We start from the raw sequence: 12,787 nt of genomic DNA, 5'->3' as shown, positions 1-12,787 counted from the left end.
AGCTAAATCTGAAGTGTGTTGCTGGTGTTGGGAGGAAGGAGTGAAGAAGGGTGTTAAAGAGATAACATCTTTCTAGGGGGTCGAGAATCAGAATTGGGGAGTTCCTTAATTTCTTTGGACATTTTCATTCTCCCTCTGTCCAGTACAGGCTAATTTCTTCATCATCCCTCACAGATCCTTACTATGTCTGCATTAATGTTTCTAGGAACAGGGTGCAAACTTTATTCATTGTTGGGCAATTTTAATTGCTAGAGAACTTTTTTATATGGCTCTCAAATCTGCCTTTCTATTACACTTATCCATCCTACCCAGTAGAGGAACACAAAGTCTATTCATAAAGTACATAAAAAAGAGCTTTAGTTTTTTTTGTTTTGTTTTTAAAGCAGCAGTTCTTCTCTAAGCTAACTTTATGGGTCAAGATTCTTTAGAGTGCAAGTAATAGAAACTCAGTCAAACCAACACAAGCAAAAAGAGGAAAGATACTGGTTCACGGAGTTGGAAAGTCCAGGGTCTTATATAGGCTCAGTCATTGTTGTATGACTGGACATTTCTTTGTGTTAGCTTTATTCCTGGCCAGCGGTTCTCACATGGTGGCCATTGATATCAGGGACTATAAACTAATATCTTAGAACCAAGTGGAAGGAGAGTATCGTTTTACTAATAGTTCTGGCAAAATCACAGGGCTGAACCTAATTGTTCTGGATGGGCTCAGCTACCTCATGCCTCAAACCAATTATTCTGGCTCTGACCTGCTTCTGGAGCCCAGGGTAAGGCTCTACCCAGGATACATGGGTTTAGCATAAGGAGGGAAAGGCTTTATCCAAACAAAACTTAGACTGCCGGTGCCAGAATGGGAAATGGGTGCTGGGTAGACAAAACAACAGTTGCCCACCACACTGCTACTAATAGTTTTTTCTTACTTTTATTCTCATGGCATGGTGTTCAGGCTTAGTGGCTGTGTACTCTGTGTATATTTTAGCTTTTTAGTATCGCTCTTAAACTATGTCTTGAATTGCATATAATGTTATAGATATGACTTCACCAACACAAAGTCCCCAATATTTGAACACTATAAGTTTTCATATTAAGTTTTATGAAGATGCATTTAGTTGAATATTTCATGTTTTATTACAATCTAAGCTTCTTAAATTATAATATTCACACAAGCAACAGAGCAGATGGTAGTGGCACTTTTAATAATTAGCAGATGGAAAATCTAGTGTCCCAATCAATATCATGTAAGCAGGTAGTATATAGCCTTAGGTGTCACTCTTGTTTTTAACAGCTAGCAAGAATTAGTTACACTCCATATGGATAAAGTTGTTTCTTGCAAATTATCACCCCGAAGGAAACCATACACACAACTCCACCGTTTTGGTCCCTTATTTGATTTGAAAAAATTATGATTTGAAAACAGGCTGAACTGATGCATCTTCTACCCAGTTGCTCATACTTCCTGACATCCTGCAGGTGTACTTCCAATCCCTCTCATGCCTTTGCGTGTTCTTTTCAGTTCATGAGGTCAATATTTCTTTACCCTCCACTCTTAGTGCCAGACATGATACAGCAGTGAGCATTATAGTCAGATCCCTGCAGAGGGGCGCTTACCCTGTGGTAGTGAAAGTCCAGAAATGTAATTCCAGTTGGGTGAAATGAGGGGCACGGTGCTATGGGAACACAGTGAGGGAGTACTGCTTCTCCAGGGTTTCAGGGAAGGCTTTTATTTAAGCTGGAGCAGGATGTGTGTGAATTAGCCCCTGCAAAGAGGAATAGCTATAGTCTGAATTGAAGCCATAGTATGTGTGAAGGCTGGAGGTGAGAGAGCAAGGGGCATTTGAGAGATTAAAAAGTCCCATGTGGCTACAGTCTAGAGTTCAAGGGGGTGGAAGAGGCTAGAACAGTGTGCAGAACCCAGCTGTTGGAGGACTTAGTGAGCCAAGGAAAGGCTCAGCTTCTATTTTATTCTGAACTCCTTATCTGCAGATGAATGATCTTCACCACAAGCTATTTATTGCAGTCGGATTTACTGGGCATTGCCCAGAGAAGGCCATGATGTCCCTGTATGTCACTGGATTGACAGGATGGTATTAAAATTGCTGTTGTATTGATCTGCCTCCCCCACTAGACTGGCTGCTGAAGGGCAGGGAGTGTGTGTCAGTTTATTGTGAGGTGTCCAGCCCCTAGCTTAGGCCTGCCTCAAGTGTGCTATGCGTTTTCTCCTTTGTTGCCTTGCTTTACGTATGCATTTCCTCCTGTATAGAGTGTCCTACCCTCCTGTCCGGCTGGACCACTCCTCCCCAGTGACCTCCAGAAAGCCTCCTGCCGTTTACTCCTTTGTGCTTCCAGATGCCTTGGACCCACCACTCAAAGAGTATTTGTCACATTGCTCTTCATTGTAGACCCTCATTTGCCTTTAGAATGTGAGATCCCTGAGGGCAGATCCTGTGCTACACACCTTTTGTATTTTTGGTGCCTAGCAGGGTACCCTGAAGAAGACCTACTCAGAGTGAATCATGGGTGCAAGGAGAATGACTGTATTCTCCCCCACGGATGTGGAGAATAGGAGTGCAGGCAGCTAAGGGGGCGGTTACAAAGGTAGAGGGAAAATGGGGACACTTCAGTGCTACATGCATCACACAAATATTTTTAGGAAAAGGGACATGGTAAATTAATAGTGACAAATGCGACATGAAAAAGACAAAGGGCCCTTGGATTTGGATGTGCTTAATGGAATGTAATGGTGATAATTTAGACTTCCTTTTTCCCTCCCAGGCAGCAATGAATGTGGATCATGAGGTTAACCTCTTAGTGGAGGAAATTCATCGTTTGGGTTCAAAAAGTAAGTATCTAACAGAGATAGGGTATTTTTCGTGGCTTTACGTTGAACAGGCGAGACTGGCATGCTGGAGAAGCCTAGAAGGGGTCACCCAGGGGTTCAGGACAGAGGTATGGCAGCTCTGCCCACAGCCCCAGGTGGTAACTGCCCTTAGCCAGAAAGTGACATCTGGAGACACAGGGCTTTTGGGGTATTGTGATTCTGATGCAAAGAATGGTTGAGATATTTCATTATTTTTTCAATAGAAAGCAAATTACCAAGCTTCTTTCATCTGACTACATTGAAATTTGGTAATTGAATCATGTTCAAATTTTTACTTATCATACTATTAAAATTCATGTTTTCTGCTTTGTTCTGCTATCATTTTACAAACTTCTTTTTTTAAATCATCTTATCTAAAATGTCATCGTTTTACAAACTTGTAAATGACTAGGGACTTACATTGAAATTATACTAAATTATACTAAATTGTCTTTATTTTCTCCAAATCTCAAATCTTGAGTTTTGTATAATTAAGATAACTAAAATAAATCACCCTTTAGGTAATGTTTAAGAAAAATTATCTTTTTCTTCAGCAATAACTAGGCAGCTTCCTTGAAGATAGTGACATGCAAAATGGGTAGTATTCACGTCTTCTTCCTAAGTCGTAATGAAAATTACTATTCTACTTGTGGCTTTAGGTATTTGGTACATCTCAGATGAGACATGCAAGAATTTGGGGAGCATTTTGAAAATAATGAGAATAATAGACGTATTCAGCAACAACTAGGATAATAGGACTGGAAGTTTTAAAATTACATCATGTAAGTGAAAACCCGTTCTAGAAAGTCCCTCAGAGGCTCTCAAGATTTGTGTCATTATAGTTTGATTCTTCTTAAAGCACTGTCTGTTCATGAATCACAAATCCTTTGAAGTAACAGGACAGACTTGGAAAATTCCATTAAGCCATTAATATCAAATGTCCCTTGCAATGGTTTTCTGTTCCTGCTGTAACAGATTGCCACAAATTTAGTGATGTAAAACAACACATTTAATATCTTAAGAGTTCTGTAGGTCAGGAGTTTGACAAGGGTCTTGCTAGAGTAAGATTAAGGTGTTGGCAGGGGACTCCTTTCTATAGGTTCCAGGAGGGAATCAGTTTCCTTGCCTTTTCCAGCTTCTAGAGGTGGCCTTGGCTCATGGTCCCCTTTCTCTGTCTTAAAGCGAGCAAGAGCTGATTGAGTCCACACGTTGCATCACATCGACCTCCTCCACTTTTTCTTTTAAGTTTGTTTGTTTGTTTGAGACAGAATCTTACTCTGTTGCTTAGGCTGGAGTGCAGTGGTGCAATCTCGGTTCACTGTAACCTCCCGCCTCCCGGGTTCAAGTGATTCTCCTGCCTCAGCCTCCCGAGTAGCTGGAATTATAGGCACCTGCCATCATGCTCAGCTAATTTTTGTAGTTTTAGTAGAGATGGGTTTCACCATGTTGGCCAGGCTGGTCTTGAACTCCTGACCTCAGGTGATCCATCCACCTCGGCCTCCCAAAATGCTTGATTACAGGTGTGAGCCACCACACCCGGCCTAGTTTCTTGTATTTTTATTAGAGATGGGGTTTCACTGGCCGGGCGCAGTGGCTCACGCTTGTTATCCCAGCACTTTGGGAAGCCGAGGCAGTTGGATCACGAGGTCAAGAGTTCGAGGCCAGCCTGGCCAACATGGTGAAACCCTGTCTCTACTAAAGATACAAAAAAAAAAAAAAAATTAGCCGGGCGTGATGGCATGTGCCTATAATCCCAACTACTAGGGAGGTTGAGGCAGGAGAATCTCTTGAACCCGGGAGGCGGAGGTTGTGCCAAGATTGCACCACTGCACTCCAGTCTGGGCAGTGGGGCAAGACTCCATCTCACAAAACAAACAAACAAACAAGCAAGCAAACATAAAAGAGATGCGGTTTCACCATGTTGGCCAGGCTGGTCTTGAACTCCTGGCCTTAAGTGATCCACCTGCCTCGGCCTCCCAAAGTGCTGGGATTACAGGTGTGAGCCACCATGCCCGGCCTGCCTCCCTCTTCTGTTTTAAGGACTTTTTGGATTACACTGGGCTCACCCAGGTAATCCAGGATTCCTCCCTGTCGTGGGGTCCTTAATTGAATTGCATCTGAAAAGTCCCTTTTGCCATGTGAGGTAACATACAGATTCTAGGGATTGGACATGCATATCTTCTGGGGCCTTTATTCTTCCTATTACTCCCTCTTTTTTTGTCTTAGTCACTCTATTTCTATATCAAACCCAAGTCATCATTACTGAAATGTACCAAGAAAAGATAAATGAGGCATATTAAAGTTGGTGTGGACTCTTAAGTCCTAAGATAGTCAACAACTAAGTGAGTTGAATCATATGATCAGTTAATACTTATTGAGTATCTATATGTGCTAATAACTGTGTAGTACAAGTGGTATAAAGTGTGTTCCTTTTCCTCAGGGATTTTACTACTTAGTTGATGAAAACAAAAAAAATCTCATAGTCCAGGTGCCATGGCTCAGGCCTGTAATCCTAGCACATCAGGAGGCCAACGTGGGAGGATCATGTAAGCCCAAGAATTCAAGACCAGCCTGGGCAACAAAGTAGGATCCCATCTCTACAAAAAAATTGAAAAATTAACCAGGCATGGTGGCATACAACTGTGGTCCCAGCTGTACTGGAGGCTGAGGCAGGAGGATTGCATGAGCTCAGGACGTTGAGGCTGCAGTGAGCTGTGTTGAAGCCATTGCACTCCATCCTATGGGACAGAGTGAGACCCTATCTCAAAACAAAAAGAAAAACAATAAAAAACTCATGAGGCAATTGTCAGAAAAAAAAATGGTATGCTGAACTATGAAGTGCTGACATGCAATATGGTCCTTTCAAAATAGATTATTGGAAGTTGTAGTAGTTGGGGGCACTCAGTGAAGTCTTGCATCTCAGGTAGGACTTTGAAGTATAGGGCAGGTCAGTTTAGGGGGAAATCCATGAGTTGGTTTTGGAATGGGAATGAATGTATTGTTTGAAGAGAACACTGAGAAGACATTGGAAAATGTAATTTATTTAGTTTCTTTTTTGAGACGGAGTCTCGCTCTGTCACCCGGGCTGGAGTGCAGTGGCACCATCTTGGCTCACTGCAACCTCTTGTCTTCTAGGTTCAGGCGATTCTTGTGCCTCAGCCTCCCTGGTAGCTGGTATTACAGGTGTCCATTACCACGCCTGGTTAAGTTTTGTATTTTCAGTAGAGATGGGGTTTTGCCATGTTGGCCGGGCTGGTCTCAAACTTCTGGCCTCAAGTGGTCCGTCTGCCTCAGCCTCCCAAGGTATTGGGATTACAGGCATGAGCCACTTCGTCTGGCCATGATGTATTTAGTTTCCTAATCAAAGAAATCAACAATCTTCCCTAACTCAATTTTTCTCCCACCCATTTCACCACACCCACTTGATGGAGGCTTGATGAGTCTTATTTTCCACAGCGATGCCCCTCCTGTTCTTCCTCCCACACTCCTGTTTTTTTCCTGAGCTCAGTGAGGTCATCTTACTCTTGGCAGCATTATTATTGTTTTTTTCTTTTTCTTTTCTTTTCTTTTTTTTTTTTTTCTGAGACAAGACTCTTGCTCTGTCACCCAGGCTGGAGTGCAATGGTGTGATCTTGGCTCACTGCAACCTCTGCCTCCTGGGTTCAAACAATTCTCCTGCCTCAGCCTCCTGAGTAGCTGGGATTACAGGCATCCGCCACCACTCCTGGCTAATTTTTGTATTTTTACTACAGACAGTATTTCGCCATGTTGGCCAGACTGGTCTCGAACTCCTGGCCTCATGTGATCCACCCGCCTCAGCCTTCCAAAGTGCTGGGATTGTAGACGTGAGCCACTGGGCCCAGCCATGCTTTTACTGTTGTTTGGATAGTTATAGGTGTTAAAGGCATATTTCTAAAGATTTGTAGGATTTTCTTTTCTGTATCCATGTCAGCCTAGTGTTTATTGGTCATATTCAATTAGTTTTTTCTTTTTTTTTTTGAGACGGAGTCTGGAGTGCAGTGGCCAGATCTCAGCTCACTGCAAGCTCCGCCTCCCGGGTTCACACCATTCTCCTGCCTCAGTCCCCCGAGTAGCTGGGACTATAGGCGCCCGCCACCTTGCCCGGCTAGTTTTTTGTATTTTTTTTTAGTAGAGACGGGGTTTCACCGTGTTAGCCAGGATGGTCTCGATCTCCTGACCTCGTGATCCGCCCGTCTCGGCCTCCCAAAGTGCTGGGATTACAGGCTTGAGCCACCGTGCCCGGCCCATATTCAATTAGTTTTTAAATTCTAACCTTTACAGTACTAGTCATTATTCTGGTAAGGCAAACTGAAATTCTGCTTCAAAATTAGCAGCTTTCACGTTAGAAGACAAGATAATTATCATAACTTCTGTAAGCATGGAAATACTTTTAATTTTGCAGCTTCATCAGGATACCTTGACTTTCTCATTCCTGGCAAAAGATGACTTACTGAGTTTGAAAGCATATGTAGATATGTGTAATCTTTGAATGTGTTATGGTTAATTATTTAAGTTGTATCTGGAATGATTTTGCTTTAGTCTACATATTATGAGCTCAAGATGAAAACTGATGAATTTAGTTTTATCTTTTCATTCAAAGTCAAATTCTTTAAAGTCTCATTTTTCATATAGTGAAAAAGATTAAATGGGGAGAGAGCACTTGGATATTTAAATTCTTCCATTCAACAAATTTTTTTTTAGGTCCCCTTTGTGCTCAAGTGCTGGAGATGTAAAAATAAACAGAATTCCATCTCCATCTTTGAGGTTCTCTTTAGGTAGCTGAAAGACAGGCAAACTAGAAGTACCTAGAGGGAAGTAATTAATATGCGCTGTAAAGTTGGACTCTGTGGAAATGAATCCCAGCTCCTCTACATACTTGCTGTGTGACCTTGGCAACTTTACTAAACTTTTCTGTGCCTTGTTTTCCTTGTTTGTAAAACAGTAATACTCTACTTCAAGGACACATTTCTTCACATTAAAAGAATCTCTAAAATAGGCTGGGTGCGGTGGCTCACGCCTATAATCCCAGCGCTTTGGGAGGCCAAGGCAGGCAGATTGCCTGAGGTCAGGAGCTCGAGACCAGCTTGGCTAACATGGTGAAACCCTGTCTCTACTAAAAATATGAAAATCAGCTGGGCGTGGTGGCGGGTGCTTGTAATCCCAGCTACTTGGGAGGCTGAGGCAGGAGAATCCCTTGAACCTGGGAGGCAGAGGTTGCAGTGAGCCAAGACCACACCATTGCACTCCAGTCTGGGCAACAAGAAGGAAACTCAAAAGAAAAAAAAAAAAAAATCTCTCAAATAAAAATGCATCTTATAGTACATGGCATGCTATGGTTAAATTGGCAGTTTAATTGTAATATAAAATAATGATGCTTCTTGCAATCAATTGTGTCTTATCTTCCATGAAATACAGATTAAGTGAATTTTAACGACTGTAAAATGCATCGAACAGTTCCGGATCATAGCAAGTACTCAATACATGTTAGCTATTAATACTGTTATGATGGTGAACACTTTGATAGATATATACTCAGTTTTATAAGAAGAGCTATTCTCTCAACTGAGGGGATCATGAAGGACTTCTAGAAAAGGTGGCATTTGAATTCATTCCTGAAGAAAAATAATTTAGCTAGGAAAAAGTTTCTGGGTTTCTGGGCAGATGACTGAACATGGGCACTGTTACAAAGGCAGGATCTGTCATATCATCTTAGGCACAGCAAGCAGGTCATTGTGACTGAATCAGAAGGTACATGCAGTGATATGGCAGAAGGCCAGGCAAGCGATAGATGCAAGGCCAGAGGATGAAGTGCCTCTTCTGCAAGGCCATGGACTTCTCTTATTTAGAAGGTCATAGGGAGCCATTGAAATATTAAAGTAGGCTTGATGAGGTGGCTCACACCTGTAATCCCAGCACTTTGGGAGGCCAAGGCAGGAGGAATGCTTGAGCCCAGGAGTTCGAGACCTCGTCTCTATTAAAAATAGAAATAAATTAGGTGTGGTGGCGCATGCCTACAGTCCCAGCTACATGGGAGGCTTGGAAGGCTCAAGAGGATCTCTTGAGTCCAGGAGTTCGAGGTTGCAGTGAGCTATGATCACAGAACTGCCCTCCAGCCTGGGCAACAGATCAACACCCTGTCTCAAAAAAAGAAAAAAGAAAGAAAGAGGGATTAAAGTAGAAGAGTAACAATGAGCTTTGCATCTCATAAAATTTCTTCCACATTGTTTCTTCTGCACCCATGTGGAGGATGTATTGAGGGGCAAAAATGCAGAAAAGGAGGCTGGTATGGAGTTCTCAGCAGCTTGCAGTGACGCAAGTGAGAAACACTTAGGACCTGAACCAAGGAATTAACTGTCATTGGAGAGGAGAGGCAGTAGTCACAGAAGACACAAAGAAGGTGGAATCACCCAAACATTTGTCAGATTGAGGGATGAGGGGGGCATGAGAACTCCAAGATTACACCCAGGTTTCTGTCTTTGGTGTCTTTAAAAATTTTAACCAAAGTTGAGAATTCACTGTATGCTGGGCACTCTAGAAAAGGCTTTTTCTTTATTATGTCTGTTAATCCTTGCAACAGCCCTGTGAGAGGTATTTTTACCCTCATTCGATGGATACCTGAAGTTCAGAGAGCTTGGAGGACTTGCCTGAGGTTACCAGCAGCTCCACTTCTATCTGTAGTCAGTGACAGGTTCCTGTTGCACACAGAGTGTCATGCAGGTAGAAGCTGAAAAATCAAAGAGGTGCATCTTTGCTTTCCAGGCCAACCATGGTCAGATTCCCTGTTTTCCCTTTAGAACATCTTTCATCCTCCTTCTCATCGTAGGTGATCTATTTCAGGTGAGTAAACTACTCAACGCTGGTCACTGTTCCCCCAGCCACCTTACTCGTTTTTAGCCTTGCCTGTGGCTTAGCACACTATCCCTACTTGTGTCAGTCACAGCAGAGCCCCTGGTCGCTGATGGTCTGCTCAGTGTGTGCCAGGCAGTGTGCCGAGTGCTTTCAAACTGTGTCTCCTGGCAGCACCGAGAAAAGATGTTCAGGTCCCCATTTTACACAGGAGGAAGCCAAGGCTTAGGGAGCTTTAAACAAGTTGCCCAAGGCCAAACGACTAGTAGGTGGCAGAGATTTCCACTGAGGACTGTTAGGTTTTTGAAAAGCTCAGAGCATATCATCACAATGAAGCTGAAGAAAAAAAAGCTCAAGGTTATTGTCTCCTTTCAAGTCCGGAAGAGATACTGCCTCCTCCATGAAGTCTTCCTTACCATTCTTGCCCAAAGACATCTTGCCCTCCTCTAAACTGTAAAATATATTTTCTTTTTTTCTTCTTTTTTTATTGAGACAGGGTCTCACTCTGTTGCCCAGGCTGGAGTGCACTAGCATGGTCATGGCTCACTGCAGCCTCGAACTCCTGGGCTCAAACAGCCGTCTACTTCAGCCTCCTGAGTAGCTGGGATCACAGGTGCACTCCACCACACCCAGCTATTTTTAGTTTATTTTTTAAGGAAGAGATGGTCTCAGTATGTTGCTCAGGTTCGTGTCAAACTTCTGGGGTCAAGGTATCCTCCTACCTTGGCCTCCTAAAGTGCTGGGATTACAGGCATGAGCCACTGCACTCAGCCGGGATGTATTTTCTTGGTTTCTTATTTGGCATCCAATCACGTACTCCTTTGTATTGTTGCTTTAACTTGTTATGTGTATATTTCTTATTTCCTCATGGGACTCAGAGTCATTGCTTTGAAAGTTCGAAAGCAATTCTCTCCTTCCTTATATCTGTCTCTAGCGTCTAACACAGTGCTGTGCTTACAGTAGGAGTTTGCCAAGCAGCCACTCAGCAGTTCTCGCCAGGGAGCGTGGGCACTGAAGAACCTTGGGTCAAGAAATGGTCCTCTCCTCACTGTGAGGGCCATCCTCTTGACCGTGGGGGTAGCTTTGGAAGGAAGAACCTGCAGTAGAGGGCTAGGAGGAGGTCAGGGATTCAGTCAGGTGATCAAAGGAATCACCCAAGGATAGGGAGGCGTCTCCCAGATTACTCTCGTCTCCAGGTTTTCAGGTGACTGATTTTTAACAGCAGATCCACTTTTGGTCTATCTTAACTTTCGATGTCTATGTTCAAAACTGGCCTCCAAATAAGATAATCTAGGGCTCATATGAAATACAGATTTCTGAGTCTACTACCAGGAATTCAGATTCAGTGGTCCTGATAAATGGCTGATGATAATGCATTTTTAAGGAGCCCCCCACTCCCACCCTGGGGATTCCGAGTGTTCAGAACACACTTAGAGAAACACTGCTCTTGATCCTGGTTTTCTATTTTATTTGTAGTCTTTATTGATTCAAAAACTCACGTAACAATTAACAAATAAAAAGCGGGAAATTTATCTGCAATATTAGCACTGTAGCACATTCAACTTTTGTGAATGTTTCTTGGTTCTCAGTCTTTGGGTAATCCTAAGGCTAAGAGGCGTATAACATGTATTTATTCCCTTACTTTTTGGATCTGGGAAGAGAATATGTTGAATTTATGACTGTTAAATGTTAAATTGTAATCTTGGATAGCCCATAGTCAGAAACGTATTAAAGATTTTATAAATCTGCCATACTTGACGGTAAGACACAGACTTTACATTTGCTAACAATGTATTTTCTCAAATTAGATGCTGATGGAAAGTTAAGCGTGAAATTTGGGGTCCTCTTCCGAGACGATAAATGTGCCAACCTCTTTGAAGCATTGGTAGGGACTCTCAAAGCTGCAAAACGAAGGAAGATTGTAACGTATTCAGGAGAGCTGCTTCTGCAAGGTGTTCATGATGATGTTGACATTGTATTACTGCAAGATTAATGTGGTTCACATATCTTTTATGTACTGCCATTTTTTGTTTCTGGTAAACTGGAATATAAAGTGAAAGAACAAACATTTGAACATACTTAATGTATTTTTATAGAACTTTGTAAACAACAGGAGATTAATGTTTTAGAAGTCTGTCCTTTTTTATATCTTGAAAGAAAATTTATGTATGATGCTATAAAATAAACAAATCCTATTATTTTTCTCAGGAATCTGGTTGGGAATTGTAGGCAATGAGGTTTTTTGGGAGGCGGGGACAGGGGAATGTTTGTTTCATAAATAATTAGACATTTTCTATAGATATTTGACATTCTGCAAAAGCAACAAGCAAATTGAAGACCAACTCCTATGAGAAATATTATAATGTTTATGTAATAAAGACATGTAGCTGTCTCAAAATTGCCTTATTTTGTCATTTAAGTATTTGTGTGCTTCTCAGAATTGAGTTTTTGTATCAATATTAGATAACTGCAGTAAAAGTTATGTTAATCTGAAACAAATTCTCTCAGAACTACCAAATTTCAGTAATAGGAATGGCTGGGCACAGGTGCTCACACCTGTAATCCCAGCACTTTGGGAGGCCAAGGTGGGCAGATCACCTGAGGTTGGGAGTTCGAGACAGCTTGGCCAACATGGTGAAGCCCCGTCTCTACTAAAAATACAAAAATTAGCTGGGTGTGATGGCACATGTCTGTAATACCCACTACTCTGGAGGCTGAGGTATGAGGGTCACCTGAACCCAGGAGGTGGAGGTTGCACTGTGCTGAGATTGCCCCACAGCACTCCAACCTGGGTGACAGAGCGAGACTCAGTCTCACAAAAAAAAAAAAAAAAGGAAAAGAAAAAAGAAATAGAAATGGTTAGTGTTATGGTTGGACCCTATACAAAATACTTATTTTGAGGCTGATTGTGTGCTTATTGCTGAGTTAGGGGACATGCCAAAAAATCTAACCCAAAAACTTCACATAAACTTCAAATTCTAGTTGGGTGACACCCATCTGAAACAATATGGGATAATCTCTGATTGCATGTTACAGAATTTAAAATGACTTGGAATACCAAGA

The 12,787-nt window shown here is 42.2% G+C and overlaps 1 protein-coding gene across 3 annotated transcripts in view; it reads left to right on the top strand.

The window, feature by feature from the left end:
• Positions 1-12,124, top strand: part of ABRACL (ABRA C-terminal like) — a 14,487-nt gene extending 2,363 nt beyond the window's left edge. Inside the window, exons 2-4 of one of the 3 annotated variants that reach the window (XM_011978403.1) lie at positions 578-579; positions 2,777-2,839; positions 11,533-12,124. In XM_011978403.1, the coding sequence (XP_011833793.1) occupies positions 2,779-2,839; positions 11,533-11,717 (246 nt within the window). In that variant the 5' untranslated portion in view covers positions 578-579; positions 2,777-2,778 and the 3' untranslated portion in view covers positions 11,718-12,124. Of the gene's footprint in view, positions 1-577; positions 580-2,772; positions 2,840-11,532 lie in introns of all 3 variants that reach the window. The other 2 variants (XM_011978402.1, XM_011978404.1) reach the window with 2 other exon arrangements.
• The last annotated feature ends 663 nt before the right edge of the window (positions 12,125-12,787 follow it).

The sequence above is a fragment of the Mandrillus leucophaeus genome, unplaced genomic scaffold (assembly GCF_000951045.1).
Source record: "Mandrillus leucophaeus isolate KB7577 unplaced genomic scaffold, Mleu.le_1.0 Scaffold194, whole genome shotgun sequence".
Classification (NCBI taxonomy): domain Eukaryota; kingdom Metazoa; phylum Chordata; class Mammalia; order Primates; family Cercopithecidae; genus Mandrillus; species Mandrillus leucophaeus.
Note: the sequence above shows the minus strand (reverse complement) of the source record. Positions and strands in the feature narration are given on the sequence as shown.